We start from the raw sequence: 24,246 nt of genomic DNA on the forward strand, positions 1-24,246 counted from the left end.
TAAGGAGAGGTGAATTTAAACCAAAAGCCAAAGTTAATATTGGTGCCCCAAGATAGTGGACTATGTACATGTTCGTTTACAAAGTCCATTAAATGTGGGAGAAACAGACAAATATAGGATTTGTAAAATAGAACTGGAAACAGTCACACATCTGTTGCTGGCTGTGATATACTAATGGCATGTTGCACTGGGGGCTGTGCAAACATTATAAGAGTGAAGTAGCTGAAAAACATTGGAAATTTGAGCCACAAAGCTTTATAGAAAATATTGAAGTTTATATCACATGGGATCACCCATTACCAACAGTTCAACAAATAGATGGGAGAAAAACAGATAAAGTAGTCTATGAAAAGAAGACAAAAGTACCATTGATCATTGAAATTGCTACACCCAGTGGCTACATTGTCTTACATACAGAGACAAGAGTCACAAAATACCAGGATTTGCAGGCAGAAATGAGGGTAATGTGGAAGAAGGAAACCCAGACCGTTTCAATAGTAGTAGGAACAACAGGTCTTATAAAAAAGAATTTACAATTGTACTTAGATATGTTACTGACACATGTAACTCCATACGAATTGCAGGAGGAGTCATTATTGGCACATTGCAGGTGCTGTGACGAGCACTCCTGGCTAACATCAACGATTGAAACTAATACTAATTTCATGAACTTTAACCGTACTTTGACTTAGGAATGGGGTCCATTCCCGTCATGGTATTAGAAACCCAAAAGACTTGGAGAAATTAAAAAGGGTGCTAAGCATTTTAGTTGAGTTATTTAAAAAAAACAGTACAGTGACTTTTAAAGAGCATTTTTAACTGCACACATACACATTTCAAGCCAATAAATGTGAGTTCTGTTCTACTTGCCACAGTAACTTCGTCAAAAACTATTACTTTTTAACTTAATTTTCCATACATTGATTGAGGCTCTTTCTTGCATAGTTTTAGTCTCTTTAAATTGTGACTTTTTCATAACTAGTTCTAATCTGAGTAAAGGGTGCCCTAACAATGTTGCAATGTGATCCCCTTCACATTGAAGCATGGCTACTGAAGTATTCCTATTCAGTTATGGGATTTTCCCAAGTAATGTTTGGCACGTTTTTCACTACTAAGAAGCCTTCTACTTAGGCTTGTCTTCAAGGCTAGGTGGAAACATTTGTCCACCTGGCTTGTGAGCTAGTCTTTTTTTTTTTTTTTCTTGAACTGTAAATCTACCCACTTCTTTGACTTGTATCATATCCTTCATGTCCATCTGCATTGAATAATTTGTCTCCCCTTTAACACCAGAACTTTGACTGACATGCTGGTGAGATTCTTATCTCAGTTCTTGCTTTTGCTAGTAAGCATAACCTCCACAGTTGTGTAAGCTTCCCACTCTTAAGTCTTACATGTTTAAAAAAAAGCAACAACAAAAGTTCTCTTGTCATTGATAATGTTTCTCTTAAGGCAAAATCATTTTTTTTGCCCTTTTATTCTCAGACAGTTTCTGAGTTGGCACAGTGTCGAATTGTACATGTTAATGAATATTTTCAGGCTGCTCAGAACAGATAAGGATGGATGTGTCCTCATTTCAGTGCACATGCACCATCAATTGTAGTAACCAAGAAATGGGGAATCAGAATTGATGTATGAAGTGAAAGTACTCAGTCAACAAACGAACGGCCGCAACAGAGAATAAATTTGAATTAATAACTGCAACAAAATTTGAGTAAACTAAAGAAAGCTTTAATGAAAACAAACACATTCAACTCCTACACTCAGTAGTAGTTCTAACTCCTTGGGTTGCATGAGCACATAAAGGTAGATGCAGAGCTTGTTTCCTTTATTCCTACTAGAAAAGCTAAGTATTTGCTGAAACCCCCCCCCCCTTTTTATGAACTGTCAAGTCTATTGTTAGTCTTTTCTATAAGGATGGCAAGTTTTACCACTGTGGCAGTGTAGTACTACAATGGAAGAGGAGACAGACTCTAATGCACCTTTCAGGAATGTATCATTGGCTTACATCTAGTTTTACAGATACCTGGCTTTAATTGTACATCTTTAACATAGGATCATAGGAAGTTACTAGGCTATTGGCCTGAGGCCCTTAAAAGCCTAGTCAAGAGTTTAGCCCATGTTTAGACAAATCAGCACTCAATGCCCCTGTCAAGCAAGGACATTGTTGGAATGCCAGGGAATGTATTTTCTTTTTCTCATCCAGTTATCCAGGTTGCTCTTAAAAAGGGGTAAAGAGGTACTTTGCTTGATGTGGAGAGGGAGTCTGTTCCACAAATGGGAGAGTCTCTGAGACACAAAGTTTCCTGCCAACAAGTCCTGTTGATGTCGCAGACCAGGCTGAGACCATGCGTGCGGGTTACTCAAGTGGAGCTTGACTTGCGGATATGCAGCAAGTTCCATCAAGGCAGGGTCCGAGATTTCTTTGTATCCCAGACAGAGATCACATCTGTGGAGTCTGTATGAAACTGAGTAGGGAGATGGGGCTTTTAGCTTATCTGTGTGTGGTAGATTTTTGAGGCCCTGGATTCTCCTGGTGAGAAGCCTCTTTGGTTTCTCCAGCTGCTGCATGTGCTTTGTGAGGTACATGCCGAAAGGGGCATTGTACTCAGTAATGGGCCTTATAAGGGAAGAATACAGGGGTGTTCTGACCTGCTTGTCTCTGGATGAGATACCCTTACTTATGAAGTGGGCCATATAGAAAGCTTTCCGTACAACGGAAGCAACATGGTGGTCAAAAGTCAGGTTGCTATCAACCTGGGTGCCCAAATCCCTCAGGACTGATTGCATTGTTATTAATGTAATAATTTGTAGGGACGTCACTCTCCCCAAAGGGGACAATGATGCATTTTTTGGTATTCAGCTTGAGGCCATGTTTCTGGCACCAGTCGTTTGTTTGGGTGAGACCCTCTTGGAGGATGTTTACATCACTAGGGGAATTGATAGCAGTGCCCCGCTTGCAGTCATCTGCAAACTTGTTCAGCCATAGCCCACTGGTTTTGGCCTGCACCTCAGAAAAGTAAATCCCAAATAACAGAGACCCCAGGACCGAACCATGGGGTACGCTGCACATTACAGGTCTACTGCTTGAGGTGGCCTCCCCTATTTTCACTAGGTGGGTTCTATCAGTGAGCTAGTTTGCTGCCCATCTGGTAACATACGGATTGATGCCTAGTTGAGAGAGTTTATCTATTACACCCGAGTGGGGAATAGTGTCTAAGGCTTTGGCCAGGTCAAGGTAGGTGGTGTGCACAGTCTTTCCCTCATCCATAGCTTTGGTGACTGTCTCAAAGAAGTCAACCAATTTAACAGACATGCCCTTCTCTTGATGAAGCCAAACTGTGTGGGATCGAGCGTTTGGAGGTTGCCAATGTCCTTGTTAATGAGGTCGATTATAATCCGTTCCATGGCCTTGCAGATCAGGCTAGTTAGGCTGATGGATCTATAATTTCCTGGATTGGTGAACGCTCCACCTTTGTGGAAAGGAATGACAGTGGCTGTCCTCCACTCAGCTGGGATGCGTAGGTACTCAGGCTTTGGTTGAATAGGGCACATAATGGTGCTGCAAGCTCCCACCTGAGTTCATGTAGGATGCAGCCTGGGATGTTATCAAGTCCCATGGATGCTGTATATTTTGCCTTTGAGAGAGCAGTGATGACCTGATCCCTGGATAAGGGGAAGGGGGCAGGTACTGGCAATGTCCTGATTTACTGATGGGGGGCAGAGGGGTAAACTTTTTGCTGAATCTGTCAGCCAGCAGGTTTGCCGTATCTACGGCATTTGTCCATGTGGAATCCTTGACCACCAGTTCTGAACAGATCTTGGTGCTTTGTTTGAGGTTGTGGACATATGTGAAGAAGGCCTTATGATTGTCTCTAGTAGGTATGGCCAATTTGGACTCAGTTTGCTTTGGAGGATTTCACTAGTGCTCTTATTTGCTTTTTCAGGCTAAAGAGAGATTGCTTCCAACTGGGCACCTGCTCCTTCTTGGCCCTGGACACCAATTTTTTCCTTTTGTTATAGAGTTTATTTATTGTATTATAAGTTGGATCTGCATCCAGAAGCAAATCATCTTTGGGAGAACCTGTCTTCATGACATTCTGGCTGAAGTGTGCTTTCTCTCTGGATGGTGCACTGGTGCAGCGGTAGTGTTGTCACCTCACAGCAAGAGGTTCAGCTGAGATTCAAACCAGAGAACTCAGCTGGAGTGCCTTCTGTGCAGAGTCTGCGTGTCCTCCTGGCTTTCATGTGTTTCCTGCCACATTACAAAGACATGCATCTGGAGAATTTCTCCCTGGGCCTCTGTTGAAAATTGGCTTTGTTCTAAGTCGGACTTTCCCGGTAAACAAATGTTAAATAAATAAAAAAAATAAAAACTTCTACCTTTTTAGGCTTCTACTTAGATGTTGTATCTTTGCTGCGGGCTCCTTGAATTCAAACATAATAGATCATGGGCATTTAACAAATAAGGTAATCTTTGAGAGGACCCACCATAGTGGATGAAACTTTTCACCCCTCTGTCTGCTTTGTTTTGGACATTTTACCTAGAAGTTAATTGCAGTATTACATTATGACATCTGTAAAGAAAATTTTCAAATTTACAGCTTTAACACCTTCTCAGTAAGTTTTCTTGCTTGTTTAATCCCCAGTGTATAGTTACACACTTAGATGCAAAACAGGAATGCTAGGCATTAAGCAGAGTATCCTTTTTTTTTTTTCCCCTTTTTCTACCAAATGTATCCCACACACTTAAGACGTCAATCCATGTAACCTCGACACTGCATTCACTGAATCTTCGTTAACCCCCATTACATAAATGTAATAAAATTCAAAGCAGTTTTTCCAGGTGAACTTAAACATAATTTATAAATTGTAGATAACCCTGATGGACACAGTGGTAAATGCAAATATTCAGCAATTAGTTTTTATAGCTGCATGCTGTTCCAAGCCAGGTTTGCTCTGCATGTGAAGGTATTAGCTCTACATCTCTTCATGTTTGTTCATTTGTACCATACAATGGATGCTTTTGTCTTGCATTTCTTTTGAAGCCATTGTTTAATATTTTTGTGACAGACGTATAATGCATTTACCTTGTTTGGAAGTGGGAGCCATGGTCTGAAGTTGGATGTGGCACAAAGCCACTGAGATTTTGATTTGTTGTCTATGGTCTGAACTTGTACGTAGCATTTTATCATTATTAATGTTACATATTTTTTTAAACTCAAAACTGCTGCATTTCTGACTGTGTTCAGCTAACATAAATGTTGAGTACTTGAGTTTTCCTCTTGTATGGTGTAATCTGACATTCCGCATGTACATACAATTCATAAATAGTTTCTTGAAGAAAGTCTGACTCTTGAATAAGTTCTACTTTAACTCATCATATTTTTCACAGTGTGAGAACACAGGAGATTGCACTTTACAAATAATTTCCGATCTGTAGTGTGTTGATTAGTTGAGATTACCCATAAAGAAGTCAAAAAGCATATAATGCTATGTATATAGAAATCTGATTAAAGTGTGTATTGTCTAAAAATGTACTGATGCTGTAGATACAGTGGTAGCATTGGGCAAAAATTGCTCTAAATTCCCTAGCTCCACCAAGGAAAAAAAGAATAAAAACTATTAACTGTGCCTTGGCTAACCAAAGAAACAAAACAAATTATGCATCAAGGAGACAAATCCTGGAAGCTTTACCAAAAGAATAAACTTCCCGAAACCCTTCTCCAATGTACACAGCTCCATGACTTTGCAAAAAAACAAATCTTCAAAGACAAAAAAATCCTACTACACTAAGCTCCAGTCCAACCATCCCCAAAACCCTAGGCTCTTTTGGAACTCCATAAACTCACTCCTCAACCCAGACTCCAAAAATAACCCCTGTCCGGACCCAAGTAAATCTGACCTCGAATTAGCCTCACTATTTAACTCTTTCCTTATAGAGTCAATATCCGACCCTACTAAAACTTTTCCCAACAACGACCCATCTCTCCTACATTCTATCTCATCTAAGCCCCCAAATAACCCCCCCCCCCCACGTTTGAGCTTAAACCTGTCTCCACTAACTACATAAAAAGGCTTCTATCCAAACTTAAACCCTGCTCCAATGCATCTGACGACATCCCCTCTTCCTTTCTCAAGTCTGCTTCCGATGGTATAGCTCTCCCAATTAGTATCCTAATTAATAGATCCATAAAGGAGTCCTATGTCCCTAAACTCTGGCGTTCCACTTTTATTCTTCCTCTCTACAAGGGAGGCAAAAACACTAACATTTCAAACTTCCGCCCTATAGCTCTTCTCTCTCCAATCTCCAAAATCCTTGAAAAATGCATGCACCTCCAACTTATGCCTTTTCTGACTAAAAAACAACTTCTTACCCCTACCAAACATGGCTTCCGACCAGGACATAGCACCATAACAGCTCTACTCTCATTCTTAGAAACTGTCAATCAAGCCTGAGATTCTGGGAACTTGGTATCCACAGTGCTGCTAGATCTCTCTAAAGCATTCCATACTGTTTCCCATAAGCACTTTCTAAGTCACCTCTCAAGCCTAAATCTAGCCAAAACACTATTTCCTGGTTCTCAAGCTATCAGATAGATCTCAGGTTGTGAAATGGAAAAAATGCACCTCACCTTTCTTACCCACCCCTACCAGAGTACGACAGGGGTCCATCCTGCAACCAGTGTTGTTTAATATCTTTATCAATAACTTTCACTCTGCTATTCCTAATGCCAAAGTCATCCAATATGCAGATGACTCTACACTTGTCTGCTCTCCCTCTAACCTCCCTGAACTCCTATACAAAACTCAGACTGCCTTCTCAACTACTGAAATCTGGATGTGCCAAAATCAGCTTTATCTCAATGTTAACAAATCTAAAATACTACTATTCATAGCCTCAAAATCTTTCTCTTTTGATAAAAATTCCTTCCAAGTCCTTAGCCAAATTAACTCTCTGATCGAAGTTGTTCCCTTTGCTACACTACTCGGTGTAACTATAGATGAACACCTCAAGTTCAACATCCATATTCAGCAAATATAAAGAAAACCCACCAAAAACTAGGTATGCTATACAAGAACAACCACTTCCTCTGTACTTCTACCAGGCATTCTCTGGCCTCTGCTTACCTCCCTCCCTCCCTTTTGTATGGCGTCCCGCTACTAACTAGCCTGTCCTCTTCCATCACTTCCATACTTGAAAGCTGTTATAACAAAATTTCTAAATTTGCCACCAAAGCCAAACATTTCACTCATCACTGTGTTACCCTCCAATCCCTCAACTAGTTAGAATTCACAAATTACCTGGACTTCTTCCAGCTCACTACAGCACATAGACTAATATTTAATCCAAACAAATGCCCCGCTCTTACTAACATCCTTCCCCCATACACCCCAAATAGAACTCTCAGATCTGAACACCAAAACTTACTGTCCACAAACCCAAACGTCCTGCTGGATAACTTCTCCTCGGGTAAGAAATGGAACTCTCTCCTTTCCACACTAAGGACAATGTCAAACACAAACAACTTCAAAACTCTGCTTTACACTTACCTCTTCTCCAAATGGAAATGTAACTGCAGCCTCCCTACCTAGAACTCTTTAACAAAAGCCCTGGGAGGGTATCCTCCTGAGTTCCTAAGCACCTTAAAGCTGGCTATAACCTTCTATAGCTAATTCCCATACAATCTGTCTCACTCTGTAAATATTGTAAATAGCTTTTGACTTTAACTGTGTGAATTTGTTAAAATGTATCTGCACCATATTTTTCCACTATGGGCAATATTGCTTACACTTTGTATTATTTGATATGTATTTGTACTTGTATTTTATTTTTATTGGACTGCTATCTTTACTGTAATCTGTTTCATGGAGCTTTTCTCCCCGGGCCTCCACTGAAAATGGGCTGTCTGGGCCCAGTGGACTTCACCGGTAATCAAACTGGAAATAAATAAATAAAATTGGAGTTGATTTGCAGTGAGACTTACTCAGAATTATGTGACTTTCACTGTCATTACTGTTAACTTGCACTTCTGATTTGTTTTGTATAGGGTTGCCCCACCATGCAGCGACTTGCTGCTGTTAATGGACTTTGTGCATTGGTTGGCTCAGAAGACCCTCTGATACAGGTAAGAACAATCATTTTGTATTATCTGCTGTTTGGTGTCATGCAGAGGGAATCATGCTGCTTATAGTCTCTGCCTCACAGCCATTACTGCTATGTTTGTATTTCACTAAGACTGTAACTGATAGCACCTGACCCTATGATAAAGATAGGTGAAACTGATTATGGACCATATGAGTCATCTTTGATTAACCTCACAGGTACTGACGTGGCTGAATGGGGTAATGATATCTTCAGCCATCTTTGGAGAAGTGTATGTGGTTAGCTTCACAGCAATGGCAAGTTCTACTGGTGGGGTGATTTCTTACAGAAAAAGCTCAAGGAAGTCATAGCCCTAATGCCAGATGCCACTGTTTTTTTCTCTCTTAGATGCAAAAAGTTCATTTTGGCAAGTGATGCTTGATCGCAAATACTCATTACTGATTACTTACAGTACCCGATTTGGCAGATGTAGATTCTTCAGGATGCCATTTGGAATAAATTCTGCAAGTGAAATCTTCCAGCGTGCAATGAAATAAATTTTTCAGGTTGTCCTTGTGCCATAATAGTAGATGATTTATTGGTTGGAGGCAATGGTGAAGCAGAGCATGACAGAAACCTTAAGAAAGTTCTAGACAGAGCACATGAAGTGAATTTAAAGCTCAATCCTCTGAAGTGCAAATTCAGACTACCACAAGTTGCATATGTAGGTCATTTATTTACTAGCACTGGCCTGAGACCAGACCCATCCAGGCAAGCAGACATTCTTGAGATGCCAGCACCAGATAATGTTCATTGGCTGTACGTTTTCTTGGTATGGTGAACTATTTAGGCAAGTTTATACCAGACTTCAGTGAGTTGACATCACCTTTGAGAGAGCTGACATGCAAAAATGTTACATGGTCTTGGTTGGAACAGCACCAGAAAGCATTTGAAGACCTTAAGCAAAAACCTACATTAAGATACTGTGATGTCAATAAACCAGCAACTCTTTCTTGTGATGTTTCAAAATTTGTTCTTGGCTCAGTTATTCTTCAAGAAGCCAGACCAGTAGCCTCTGCATCTAGAACTCTTACCCAAACTGAAAATGCAGTATGCTCAAATTGAGAAAGAACATTTGGCAATAGTATTTGCATGTTCAAAGTTTCATGATTATATCTAAGGTCGAGCTATTCAGATTGAAACTGATCACCAATCTTTTGTTATTATTCTAAAGAAGCCTATGCATTCAGCTCCTGCGAGATTACAAAGAAAGATGCTCAAATTACAAACGTACAACTTTCAAAATGGTCTATACAAAAGGCGAACTTCTTAATCTGCCTGATACCTTATCTAGATCACCCAGAAATACAACGGAACAGCTTCCTGCAGAGAATTTTGACTTTGACATCATGGAAGTACATACTTTTTTTATCTTGAGACTTGATGAGCTGAGAAATCATACAAATACTGATCCAGTTTTGCAAAAGCTCACTCACTACATTAATGTTGGATGGCTGTCAAAGCAATCTAGTGTACCACCTGAAGTGCAAACCTGTTTTCCTTACAGAGATGAAATGTTGATGGAAGATGGCATTATTTTCAAAGGTCCTAAAATTGTTGTTCCTGCTTCCTTACAACATGAACATATCCAGATTTTGCATCATGGACACCCAGGTTCCGAATCTACCAAAAAAAGGGTGAGAGAACTAGTATTTTGGCCTTTTCTGGTAAAAGACATTGATAAAGTACTTTCTGCTTGTTCAGTATGCAATAGTACTAAACCACATTTGCAAAAAGAACCACTTCAGCTAAGTCAAGCTCCTGAACTACCTTGGTCAACAGTAGCCATTGATATATTCGAGTGGAGCAATCAACATTACTTAATGTTGGTAGACTCTTATTTGAACTGGTTTGAGTTTGATTTACTACCTAACCTAGCGTCCACTGCTATCACCAAGTTGAAACGTCATTTCTCAGTCCATGGTAGTCCACACTAAGTTATTTCTGACAGTGGTACTCAATTTACTAGTCAGTTGTTTCAGAAATTTGCAAGAGAATGGGATTTCATACATGTTACTAGTAGTCCAGAATATCCACAGTCGAATGGACTAGCTGAATGTGCAGTGCAGAGTGCAAAGCAATTACTTGAGAGGTCAAAGCGTGATAATACCAATGTCTTTTTGAATTTACTTAATGTCAGAAACATACCTGTGACAATATACTTGGCTCACCTGCCCAGAGACTTCTGTCTAGGCTAACTAGAACAGCACCGCCTATTAGTTCCTGTTTGTAGAGGCCTAAAGCCAAGAACAACAGGACAATTAGAGCCCGATTATTCATAAACCATTCTTTTCAGAAGTACAGTTATGATAAATCGAGCAGATTTCTTCGTCCACTGAAAGAAGGCGAGACAGCCAGCATACAGATGGTGAAAGGTTTAGACTAGATTGGTCAAGTAACAGGTATATGTACCGAGCTGAGAACCTGCTTCATAGAATCTGAGGGAGTGAAGTACAGGAAAAATCGCAGAGATCTTTATGTACCAGAATTAATATCGCAGCAATGTTCCTCTGGTAGAGTCTCTAGATCTCAGAGCAATTTAGACAATGTTCCTGTTGCAGAACATGTCTTAACTTCTGCCTCCATTTCCGATGATGTTCCTAAAGTTGAACATTCAGCAGAGACAGTCCGAGTCGCTAGACCCGATTCTAATTTCTGTATCACACAATTTGGTCGCATCTCCAGACCTAGTGTGAAGTACACAGCAACATGGACATAATTGTTTGTGTATTTAGTTTGTATAATTGCATAACAAAGAATTATTTGTATCGATTGCATCTCAATTAATGTCATCAACATTGCTTGACTTATTTCTCAAAGAGGGAGGATGTAGAACAGTGTACGTATGTTGTACCTGTAAGAAGCGTTTCAAGGTCAGCATGTGCATATAAATAGCCAGCACCTGCTAGCTTCAGGGCCTTTTTGTGAGTGCGCACAGAGAGTGAGCATGTATGAGTGTAATAGCTAGTTTCTAAGTTAGTTATTAAGCCTCAATCCTGATGTGTTTGTACATAATAAAGCTGCTTGAGAAGAACCCACAGAAACTCATCTATTTATCCTGACTAGACGAGCGACAACAGGAATCACAAGGCAGTTCTTGCTCATTTCTTTCAGGGTAGAGTGTGACAGAGCACATATACAGGGTGCAGTTTCCATTTGAAAGTTCCTGGTGGAGAACCAGAGACCTTACAGAAGCACTTACTTCAAGGGTTGCAGTACTGTCTGAAGGGTTGCATCAAATGGGTGGCATGGCATCACTAAGTCTCTTTGTACTCCAAACCCTGAAGATGCTGCTGGGCCATCCAGTGGGAATTGCTATGACTTAAAACGGAACTAACTAGCCTTATTTCCTGAGTGGATGATTGTACTGATCCCATCACTTGTCCCTCTCACAAGTGGAATGAATTGACCTTAGCCACCTTACCACCATTAGGAATGAATAGGTCGGTTGGGAGGATTGAACAGAAGCTGGATGGTCATTGGAAAAGCAAACAAAGAAAACAAAAGCCACAATGAAAACTGTTAAATCACTACAGACATTGGTTACCACATACCGGCTTTGCATGCTACCTTCATATTCATTTTCATTTTATATATTGCCAAACCCATTTCTTTTCAGTAGCCTTTGGTATGATCCTTAATGCTTTGAAACTTCCATCCTTAGCAACTTCTTACCACAAAAAGTGAAAACTTTCTCTGTGCTAGAGATTACTGCCATGTTCCTTTCTTTCTATTGCCATGATACTTGAAAGAGTAGTATATGACTGATTTCTGTAATACTTTAACAGGTTATCAGTGACAAACCACATCATTTGATAGAGTCCCTTATGATTGCCAACTTTTTGTTACTTATTTTGTAATGCAGATGGCAAGTCTTTCTTGTTATTTTTGATCTGCAGGAAGGTGCTTGTTAGTGGCAGTGTTGGTAAAGTAGGCATTTGATGTTGTTAATCTTCTTTCCATTCATCACTGATGGGGGTTCGGTTCTGGGCCCTCAGAACCGAGTTGGCCTTTTTACCAAGCTCTCACCAGCCAAAAACTGTCGAGCTAAGCTTCTACCCAGAATGCCCTTCTCCCTGTTACCCCAGATCTCATTTGCCACATAGCCATAAAGCTGCTTTTCAGCCAAGCTCTCAGCTAAGTGGAACTTTATTTGCTATTTTGTGTGAAAAGTTTGGATATTTTCTCTTTTAGTGAGCAATTAGTATCTCTAGTGGTTTGTTTTCTTCAGTCAGACCTTGATCTTTCTTCTCTTCCATACCCGTTGGTAAACTTTCAAGTACCATTGTTTGTACAGTCTTCTCCCCTTACCTTTGTGGTATTCCTTCAGTACCATAGCTGGTATTTCTCCTTTCTTTCCTAGCCTGTTAGTGTTTTTTCAGTACTTCTATATATCACTGTAGTGATGCAACTGTGTGGCATTTTTGAACTGTGTTTGACTTATTAGTACAAAGGGTTGAACTGTTTGACTGTGGTGTGTCTCTGTCAAGATGTCGGATAAGAAAGATACTTCAGGGTTCAAGCATTGTGCTTCATGTAATGGCAGGTTACCCAATAGTGATTCTCACGATGATTGTGTATACTGTTTGGGGGTGCCCACCTTTCAGTGCAACCTCCTTGTGATATTTGTCAGAGTTTCAGTCAACGCACTCTTAATGAGCACAAAAGTAAACTGATACTGAAAGGGTTACTTAAGTCTCCCTTTTCAGAGGCCATTTCTGCGATAGATCTCAACCCCTCCTACAAAAGACAAAAAGAGGTCCAACTCAGTTCCCTCCTCACCATCGGGTGATCAGGGTAAGCCTGTGAAATCAAAGGTCTCCAAGTTGTCCTCTGAGCATAAATCAGCCTCTATGGCTACATCCTTATCAGCTCCGAGCGTCTCGAAATCTGTGATACCAGCGCCAGCTTCAGCACCGATCCTGCCTCCAGCACCAACGATAGACCTCACTACGCCTACAACTTTGGCACCTGTGGCCACTACATCTCAGGGCTCGTGTTTGATTCCTTCATCTGTTACGATTTTGGAACCTACCTCTTCGGCTTCGAGTGCCACTTCGGCACCGAGTGTTTTTTCGACCAAGTTGGATTTGACCCCATTAATCCCGGTCTCAAAACTTGAGACTTCGGTGCCGGCAGACCTTGCACCACGGACCATATACTCCCTTCCGTAGATCCATTCCTGAGCCAGATGTATAGCCCATTCATTGACCGACCTGACTCCCCGTCTGGAGTATCCACTAGATCCACCAGGAGCCTGTCAGAACACAATGTGGTGCGTCTTGTGGACCAACTGTTGGCAGCCAGGGGGATACCCACACTTTCTGAGACCAATCTGCCTGCAGGACTTGGGTTGGTTTCTCCACGGACCTCTTCCTACACACCTCCTTTGACCATTTTGGTTCTGAAGCTTTCTGATCCGATGTCCTTCTCGGAACTCATCACCTCTGCCTGTAGTGGACCTCATTCAGGCTCCGTGTTTGCCCCGTTGGTCTTTGGTTCCTGTAGAACCGGTCCTTCCTCAATCTGGGGATTGGGGGCCGGGCGCCTTGGCTCAGGGCATGGATCTGTGTTTCTCCTCGGTTCCATCCTCGGTGCCGATAGCCACGTCTGCACTGATCCTGCTTGGGGCTCTGTCCATGGGGGCAGGTTATTCGGAGCGGGGTGTGATCCTGAGCCTGAAATTGTCTTTCTCTGTTCCAGGCTCCCATCCCTCCTTGGGCAGACCTGCTTTCCATGCGATGGAGAGGGCTCTCGCTTCTGGAACCAGCCCTTTGATGTCGGAACCCCAGTTTTTGCTCCCTGAGCTACATCTGCCACAGACCCCCCCCCCCCCCAGGGCACTGGGCAGAGAAGTCGCAGGACACCCCTGCTCAGGGTGCTTGCTCTTCCGAGCCCTCCTCAGAGACCCCTACTGAGGAGCCCCCTTGAAAGAGGACGTGCAAGAGGAAGCACATGGACCCACCCGAGGAGTCTTTAATAGAAGACACAGATTGCGGTGATGGTGAAGGGTCCCTACGGTCACCTTATGATGACATCCTGGAAATTCTAAAACAGATTTGGATTGGAAGCCCTCCACCCCTTCGTCTAAGGAGTCTGTTCCTTCTGGCTTTCCACACCTGGCCTTCTACATCTTGGGTGACCCCACCTGCCAATTGAGGTGATCCATCAAAGACCTGACAAAATTCTTTCCCCTCCCGAGGAGAACCTGCATTGGTCCAGAGGGTTACCAGTCGACGCTATGGTGGTGGCGGCGTCCATGAACAAGGACTTGGCTGAAGAAAGTCCCACTGTCTACCCACCCAACAGGGAGCCCCAGGCGGTTGACAGACCTGGGAGGTGAGATTTTGCATCAGTGACCTTTGCTATATGGTCATTGAACTATTTGGCACATTTTACGAGGCTCCAGAGGGACTTGATCTCCGAACTCTCTGGGACACTCGAAGGACAGCTGTCTGATGAAGTCAGGGACAAAGTGGCCTCGCAGCTCACAACCCTGGAATCGATCTCCAACTCGTCCATGAGGTTGCTATCACATGCAATTGAGGGGGCAGCGAGAGCAGTGGGTTCGGGCATTGTCATGAGGCGTCATGCCTGGATGCGCATTTGTGACCTTGCGGACACCTTCAAGTCTTCCTTTTTGAATGCTCCCATCAAAGCATCATCCCTTTTTGCTCTAAAGTGAAGGACATGCTAGATAGGTGTGAGCAAGATGGCAAGACCTTGTCTGCCATAGACCTATGATTTTCCAATCCTCAACATACCTTCTCCAGAAATCAGAGGAGCAGGAAAATGTGGCACAAAAAGTCTCAGGGTCCTTTCCATGCCGCACATGGTGATGATACCCCAGGGGCAGAGAGGGTAACAAATCCGGAAGATGTCCCCAGAGAGGCAGAGGGGGTCCTCTTAACCAAGGCTCCAGGGACTCCTTCTCTGGACAGCCTTACCAGCGCTCCTGAGGAGCAGCCTGATTGCTTACCTTTGGAAGCAGTCGAGAGTCGTTTTTCTCTGCACCAAGCTGCCTGGCAGTCTATTACACCGATCATTGGGTGTAGAGTATAATCACCAGAGGTTACACCATTCCCCTTTCTTGTTAACCAAATCTTCCAAAAAAGCTTCCCGACGTTCCATCCAGTCAAAGGGAAGAAGCAGCTTCAGAGATTATAAAGCTGTCTCAAAAGAGAGTCATCCAACCAGTCCCACCAGACCAATATGGATCCAGATTCTACTCAAGATTCTTTTTGGTGGCAAAAAAGTCAGGGGACTGGAGACCCATTTTGGATTTCAGCAGCTTAAACAAGTCTGTCACCCAAACCAAATTCCGGATGGTCACAGTTCAGTCCATTCTCCCTTTTTTAAGGGAAGGCGATTGGATGTGCTCGATAGATCTCCGGGATGCATATTACAACATCAAAATGGACAAACACTCCAGAAGTATGCTTCGCTTTCGGCTAGGGGCCAATGTCATCAATTTCATGCTCTGCTGTTCAGTCTCTCTGCAGCTCCCAGAGTGTTCATGAAGTGCATGGCAGTGGTCACAGCTCACTTGTGATTACAAGGATTCCGGGTGTTTCCATATTTGGATGACTGGCTCCTCACTGCCCCCACTGAGCATCTTCTGGTAACAGCACTGCATTATACACTCTCTCTTGCAAAAATTTTAGGAATAACAATACATTGGGAGAAATCAAACCTTACTCCTACACAACAAATAGAATTCATTGGAGCAGTGTTCAATACCCAGTCTTGTCTAGTGTCACTCCCAAATCACGGACTCCAGCGATTGAGGCTCCAGCTCTGTGTGATACTCTGTCAAACAAAAGTTTCAGCATGAGAAGTTCTTCAGGTCCTGGGATCCATGGCAGCTTCAATTCCAATAGTGCCCCAAGTAAAGCTACACATGTGAATCCGACAATGGCTCCTCCTTTGTCAGTGGTTCCTGAACTATCTCCCTCCCAGTTACCAGATTCAAATAACCAACTCCTGGAAGCCGGACCTCCTTTGGTGGATGAGGCCAGACGCAAACTTTTGGAGTCGCCCATTTCAATCCCCTCAGGCCAAGGCCATTGTGACCACGGTTGCTTCCCTGATTGGGTGGGGGGGGGCATTTCCAGGGAAAGACGGTCCAAGGAGCATGGTCCACCTCAGAGGCCCACATGCCTGTCAACGTTCGGGAACTGAGAGCGGTGCTGTTAGTGTTGTAGGCTTTTCATTCGGTTTTCCCTTCTGGGACAATTGCAATTCAGTCAGACAACATGTCAGTGATCGGTATATCATCAAGCAAGGAGGACCCAAGTCCCTACCCCCTGTGTCAAGAGGCCATGAGAATTTGGCAGTGGGCAATAGCTTCCAATCGATTTCTGATAGCAATGCATATCCCAGGGAGCTCCAACGTAATTCCGGACAAAAAAAGGTCAAAGAAACCGTTCACCTTAACCTGGAACACTTGTCAAAGTCCACGAAAATAGTAATATGAAACACAAGTAGAACCAGAACGAAAAGGCAGCTGGAATCACACCATTCATTGAACAACCATCAGCGTTTGGTTAAAAATTCTTCTTTATTCCACAAAAAGGCAGAAAAACGAAATGAGCGCTTTCACGTATGCACCATACGCTTCATCAGATTTCCACATTAGTGAAAGTGCAGAAGATCGTAGTGCAGAATATTGAACTGTACATAACGTACATAACGTTGATAGGGAAAGTAATATAGTGGTGCGGTGTTACTTTAGGAGTTTGTAGTCAGCACGTTAAGCAATATGGCGGAGTTCACTTTGCTGGATTCTGTTGTCTTTGTAGGACTTTGGGTACATGTGAATTTAAAAAGTGAAAGAAGTTGTTGATTTAGAACAAAGCTTTACAGTGAAGGTATTCTGGTCTCATAAATAGTAAGGTGGTTGTTGCGGTTGTTGTGTATTGATTGCTAGACTGTATTCCTTTCTTCAAAGTAGTGCAGTCTTGGAGTTGGTATATTTAATCTGCAGGGGATGGGGGTGCAGGGGGCATAACCCTCCCGACCCGAAATTGAAGGAGGGTAGATGTTCTACATATTTGTTGTGTTCCTGTTTTCACTGTTTTGGGATTCGGTATTTTACACTTTCGCCAACGTGGTCTTTCATTATTGTGGTCTTGATGTTCTAATGTTCGATCTTATAGGAATGTGATTTTATGAAGTAGATCCTTTAATTCAAACATCAAAAGGGAATTTGTCTAGGCATAAAATGGAGAGCAAGGATAGCTAGACTAGTACTTACCTATGACCCCATAAACATAATGATGTTATGTTGTCCCTCTCACCTTCTTTCTTACTGGATGGCTTCAGAGCCGATACTCGGCTCCGACTCAGCCAATATACTAGCTCGAAGTCTCTCACATGGCCCGTGGCTCAATACCTATCCCATAATGCACTGGAGTAACCCCCAGATCTCGTTTGTCGCTTGATGAGTTCGGATGCTCTCTCCTTTGCCATTGCCAAGTGTTTTTCAATTTCATTATTGATAGCTGTTTTTGACAAAATCTTATTATTAGAGTTGTTATAGATCTTACTTTAGGCAGTTTATCCTTACTATGGGTTTTTGGTGTAATTCGTTTATCACCTGTTGTGTTGTTGTTTCAGTCTTGTGGTAATTTGTGTGTTTCCCCTTTTAGCTCATTTAAGTTAGAGAGCTAAAAGTAACCCATTTTAATTAGAGGGTTTGTGTCATGTTTCCTGTCAGCTCAGCTAGGTCCATTTAAGTTAGAGGGCCCAGCAACCATTTTACTTAGATGGTAGTGCTATGTTTTCCCTGTACTGTTTTTTGCTGTGTGTTTGTTGTAGGGTAATGTTTGGTGCAATATTTCTTATTGCAGTTCTTATTCTTTGCTGTTCAACATGTCTAAAGAGCCCAGAGATAAGGAACCCAAGCTCTCTGGGTTCAAGAAATGCCAATAATGCTCCCAAACAATATCTATAACTGATGGGCACAGTATGTGTGTGTACTACTTAGGAGCTATTCACTTGCAGGAATCTTGCAGTTTTTGTCACTCCTTCAGCTCTTGAGTATTACATGAGAGGAAAAACTGATTTTAAGAGGTTTAATAAAGCCTGCTTTTGATGAAGCTTTACAAACTTCAACTACTAGTGACAAGCCTGAGAGACCTTCCTCTTCATCCTCTTCCTCGACTCATTCAGAGCCTCCAAAGAAAATACCTAAACTAAAAAATCTGTTGCCTTGGCTCCACCACCTTCGGAACCAAGGGAGACAATCAGTGCTGACAAATCTAGCTCATTGGTTCCAAAGACTTCGGAGACGATAGAGACTACTTCTCTGAGCTGGTCTGTTGAATTAGAACTGGCATCTCCGACTTTGAGATCCCCTATTCTTCAAAGGTCTGGATCCCCTACTCTCTCATCCAGGTCCTCTAGGAGCTTATCAGATGATGATGTGGACATGGTGGTGCGCAGGCTTTTGAAGTCACCACCGCTGGCCAAATTGTTCTTGGCTTCAACCCCAACAGTTTCGGAGCCATCCAAGATGACTACATCCACTATTCTTTCTCCGAGCCAAGCTGGAACTTCAGAGCCGGAATCCCAGATACATTTTGCTGTAGACCCTTTGGTTCTGAGACCTCTTCGGGACTCTCTGAAACCGTTGCCTGCTCTGACACTTTTGGTGCCATCTGGAGTGTCTAGGAGCCATAGGTCTCAGGTCTGCACTGGGGAGGAGTCTTGGACCAGAGTCTCTTCGGTTCCGAGTCTGCCCCTCGGTGCATTGGAGCAGGTGAGCTTGGCTCCTACATCCACCTCAGAGCCAATCTCCGTGGGGCTGGGGATTTCCTCTGCTTCTTCGGAACTGGAGGTGTCCTTGGAACCGGGGGATTGGCTTTTGAGGTGATGTGTGCTGTCCCCTCCTACAGCTCTACTCAGGGATACTGGCATTCTTCCCCCTCAAGCACTGGTGTCTGCTTTGGCACCATCCCATCCACTGGACAGCAGAGATTCAGGGCCTCAGGAAGCCCCATTGGGTGAGCCCCACTCTTCCAAGACCTCCCCAGACTACCCATCTGAGGAGCCACCTTGGAAGAGGGCATGCAAGAGGAAGCATATAGACTCCGCTGATGAAGTCCATCACTTCTGACACTGACCTTGAGGAAGCAGAAGGGTTCCCACTGTCATCCTCTGAAGATATCTCTTTCTCAGATATCCTAAAACAGAGAGGCGGCTGAAAACCCATTAAACCTTCTGATGCGTCAGTGTACCTGAAGGCCTTTGGTTCTCAACCTTCAGCCTCCTGGGTTTCTGCGTCTTTCGATGAACTTATGGATTTGGTTAGTCGAAAGGCATGGGAGTCACCAGACACTATGCAGCCAGTCCCTTGGAGGCCAAATAAGTTCCTGTCAACTCCTTTGGATAAGGATTTTCTCTCAAAATGTGTACCTGTAGATGCTATGGTGGTGGCAGCAGCCACCAAAAAAGAACTCTCTGAAATGTCCTCATCTGTCCATCTGCCAAGTAAGGATTCTCGAACAATGGACAGGTACGGAAAGCATGTATTCTCGTCAGAGACTTTCACTCTCAGATCGCTGAACTATCTCACACATTTTACAAGACTTCAAAGAAATCTCCTGAAGGAGTTAGGAGATGCTCTACAAGGTTCATTAGCTGTGGAGGTCTCAGAAAAAGTGACCACTCAGCTATTCACCTTAAATTCCATAGTCAACTCCTCCATGAGACTGATCTCCTATGCAGCCGATGGAGCGAGTAGAGCTGCGGGTTCAGGAGTTTCTCTTAGGAGACACTCCTGGGTGTGTTTGTGCAGTTTTGCAGAAACTTTTAAGTCTACCTTTACCAATACCCCTTTTGATGGTTCCTCACTCTTTGGACCAAAAGTCAAGGACACACTCACCAGATGCGAGCAGGGAGGGAAATCTTTCTCTGTTGTTGGAGTAAGTTTTTTTGTACGTTCAAGACCTTATACTAAAGGTCAGAAGAGTGGAAAAATGCGGTTCAAAAGATCCCAGGGAGTTTTTCAAGACGCACAAGGTGAACCCTTCCCCAGGGGCAGAGATGCGAGGCAATAATGGTAGACTTTGCCCACTTGGCAGGGGGGGGGGCTTGCAAAACCAGGGTGACCGCGATTCCTTTCACGGCCAACCCTATCAGCACTCCTGAAAGGAGGGCCCCACCTGCTCTTCTCTGGAGGCAGTTGGGGGATGATTACCTTTGTACCCAGAAGCCTGGCGAGATATCACAAGAGCCAAGTGGGTACAAAGTATAATATCCAGAGGTTATTCCATTTCCTTTTGCCAGCCCATTCCACAGATCAGAAGAATCCCGGATGTTCCACCCAGGCAGAGGGAACAAGCAACCATAGCAATCCAAGAGTTGCTAAACAAAAGTCATCCAAATAGGATTTGGAACTTACTCATGATTCTTTTTAGTACCAAAAAGAACAGGGGACTGGAGACCCATTTTTGTATCTCAGTAAGTTAAACAAATCCTGTAAAGAAGTCCAAGTTCCGAATGGTGACACTGCAGTCAATTCTTCCCTTTTCAGGGAAAGACAGTTGGATGTGCTCTAAGATGCATACTACCATGTAAAGATGGACAAAGCATCACAGAGTCATGTACGCTTCTGGCTGGCAGCCAGTCATGATCGGTTTTGAGCTCTGCCCTTTGGTCTCACTACAGCCCCCAGAGTGTTCACCAAATGCATGGCAGTAGCAACGGCTCACCTGAGATGCCTGGGATTCCAAGTATTTCCATATCTGGATGACTGGCTCCTAACTGCTGCCACCACCAAGCATCTACTTCTACAGGCCAGGGACGCTACACTGGAACTTTGTGCTAAGTTTGGCATAGCAGTGAATTTTAAAAAATCTGCCTTGTTGCCTTGTCAACGTATTATATTCATTGGCGCAGATCTAGACACCATTTCCATGATGGGTCACCTTCTGCCCACCAGAGTCTCTGTCTTCAGACAGCAAATAGTCGACCTTCTTCCCAGGAGCAAGGTAAAAGTGAAAGTAGTTCTAACACTTCATGGAACCATGGCATCAACTATTACTCTAGTCCCTCTAGCCAAGATGCATATGAAAATCCTTCAGTGGCTTCTGTTTGCATAATGGTCTCTGCAAGAACTTCTATGTCCCATCAGATAAGGATAACAGATTTATGCAAGGGAGATCTCCTGTGGTGGCTTCAGTCCAGTCATATAACCATCGGAAGACCATTTGCTCCACAACAACCTGTTGCTATTATGACCACAGATGCTTCGCAGATAGGGTGGGGGAGCATTATCTGGGAAGAACAGTCCAAGGCACATGGCAAGAACACGAGGTTCAGTTGCACATCAGTGTTCTAGAGATGAGAGCAGTGCATGTGGTGTTGCAAACACTTCAGGACTCTCTTCCACTAGGAACGATTGCAATCTAATCAGACAACATGTCTGTAGTCTGGTACATAAACAAGGAGGAACCAGATCATACCCCCTTTTTCGAGAGGCGCTGAGAGTATGGCAGTGGGCAATCTCTTCCCAACGTTTTCTGGTAGCAGTGCATATCCTGGAGAAATCCAATATGATAGCCGACAAGCTCAGCAGGACCATTGTGTTGCCTCGCGAGTGGTCTCTGAAACAGAGCATAGCGGACAAGATTTTCCGAACTTGGGGCCAGCCTTGCTGTGACCTATTTGCTATGCCCTGAATAGCAAATGCAGCAGCTACTTTGCCCTAATCCCCCCAGTGGGGAAGACATCGAGAGACGCACTCGTCCACGATTGGCCCTTGGGACTGCTGTATGCCTTTCCACTAATTCCCAAAGTCATTCAGAAAGCCAAGGTCTTGGGAAGCAGGCTAATTCTCATTGCTCCATATTGGCCTTGTTAGATTTGGTTTCCCCTTCCCCTGGCCTCATCTTCAGGAGAAGCTGTGGACTCTGGACCTAGTTCCAGACCTTCTGACTCGTACGTCAGGTGCGCTTCATCCTTCTCTCCACACCCTCAATTTGACAGCTTGGCTGCTCCACTTCCAAACATAGTCTGGCTTCAAAATATTACTCCAGCAATTAAACATGTTTTGGTCTCTTCTCATAAGGCTTCCACCAAAAAATTATATTCCAGCATGTGGAACAGATTCTCCTACTGGGCAAGGGCGAGAGACGTAGATCCCTTCTATGCCTCTGTTAGTTCAGTTTTAGAATTTCTGGCGGAACTTTTTCAGCAAGGTTGTGCTGCAGCTACAATTAAAGTCCAATTAGCTGCAATTTCCAATTATTACATCGGTGAATACACTCCTAATCTCATGTCACACAGGCTGTGTAAAGCATTTTTAAAAAGAGCTTGTTGGTTGAGACCTCCCATAAAGGAAACTCTCTCACCTTGGGACCTAAATTTTGCTCTTACTTACCTAACTTTACCCCTTTTTGAGCCTGCTTCTTCATGCGATCTAAAGTTTCTCTCTTGGAAGACTATCTTGTTAGTGGCCATTACATCTGCACGAAGAGTCTTGGAGTTGCAAGCTCTATCAATTAAGCCACCATACCTAATTTTTCATAAGGATAGAGTATCCTTGAGGACTAATCCATCTTTTGTGCCGAAAGTCTGCTCAACAACCAATCGGAACCAGTCTATTGAACTTCCAGTTTTCTTTCCTAATCATACCAACAAGGCAGAATGCACACTACATCAGTTGGATGTACATAGACAACTGAGATTTTATTTACATAGAACCAAAGATGTCAGGAAAACAGACCAGCTGTTTATTTCCTTATCTCAAGCAAAGCGAGGCAAGCTAGTCTCAAAAGTTACATTTTCAAATTGGCTTACCAGTTGTATTATCTTTATATACACTTCAAACAATAGAAGTTTACCTTTCATAATCAGAGGCCACTCAACTAGAGCGCTAGCAACATCCTTTGCTTACTATGCCAGATTATCTTTGGACAGCATTTGTGCAGTTGCTACATGGGCCAGGCCCCATCTTTTATTACTCATTGCAAGGTAGATTTGGCCTCCAGGGACAGAGCTTCTTTTTGGTCCACAGTGCTCAAAGGTGTACTCCCGTGAGCCACCCAGGAAGATGGTGCTAGGGATGCTGTCCCATCCAGTAAGAAAGAAGGCGAGAGGGACAACATAACATAAAGAAGTTATATACCTACCATAACATTCCATGTTTGTTGTCCTCTCTTGCCCTTCTTTCTTGCGTCCCTCCCTCCATCCCCCAACCAAGGCTCCTAGAGGACTCGGCTAAGAGTTTTCGTTCCTCCTACTGAGAGAGTTCCTCTGAAATTGGCTGTTTTTCCTCTTATATGTGTTGTTTTATATATATATATATATTTTTTTTTCCCCATGTTATGTGAATAGGAATATACATTCTTTTTATGGCTAGCAGCAAACAAGATCTGGAGGTTACTGCAATGCATTATGGGATAGGTATTGAGCCATGAGCCAAGTGAGAGACTTCGAGCTAGTGTATTGGCCGAGTCGGAGCCGATTATCGGTTTGAACTCATCCATTAAGAAAGAAGGGCAAGAGAGGACAACAAACATGGAACGTTATGGTAGGTATGCAACTTCTTTTTTTGTTTAATAAATGTATTTCATTAAACATTTCCCATGGGAATGTTTTGTTTTTATTCTCTTAATTGCAAAATATGTGTCATGTGCATGTATATGACATTGATGGAGGTTACTCTATACTTACTAACATTGTAGCATATATGTATATAATAATTATGCTAAGAGAGCATGACAACATGATGGATGACGTATCATTTTGAAACTGATATCACTCCATACAGTACTGTCCTGATACATAATCTCTGTTTAGTACACTTCTAGAAGTATAATTGCTTATGTTTCAAATTGTGAAAATCGTGACATTTCCACATGCCTACAATCTCAGTGAGGGAGCATGGCAGACTGGTAGGAGATGTAGTATTTTGAAGTTGATAGCAGTCTGGACAAATTGTCTGATATATAACCTACGTCTGGTATGGCTGTACATGTTTAGCAGTTTTATTTGTCAGATTATGGGAAATTTATTTTTCATATTTTTTAGTATATCTGTAATGGAGCATAGCAGTGTGATGGGTAGTAAATCTTTTTGAAGCTGTCATCACTAAG

At 43.0% G+C, this 24,246-nt stretch overlaps 1 protein-coding gene across 1 annotated transcript in view; it reads left to right on the forward strand.

Moving 5' to 3' along the window:
- Positions 1–24,246, forward strand: part of FOCAD (focadhesin) — a 2,336,882-nt gene that overhangs the window by 1,918,861 nt on the left and 393,775 nt on the right. Inside the window, exon 34 of the mRNA XM_044060381.1 lies at positions 8,049–8,126. Within this exon, the coding sequence (XP_043916316.1) occupies positions 8,049–8,126 (78 nt within the window). The remainder of the gene's footprint in view (positions 1–8,048; positions 8,127–24,246) is intronic.

The sequence above is a fragment of the Protopterus annectens genome, chromosome 2.part0 (assembly GCF_019279795.1).
Source record: "Protopterus annectens isolate FY-2018-M chromosome 2.part0, PAN1.0, whole genome shotgun sequence".
NCBI lineage: Eukaryota > Metazoa > Chordata > Ceratodontiformes > Protopteridae > Protopterus > Protopterus annectens.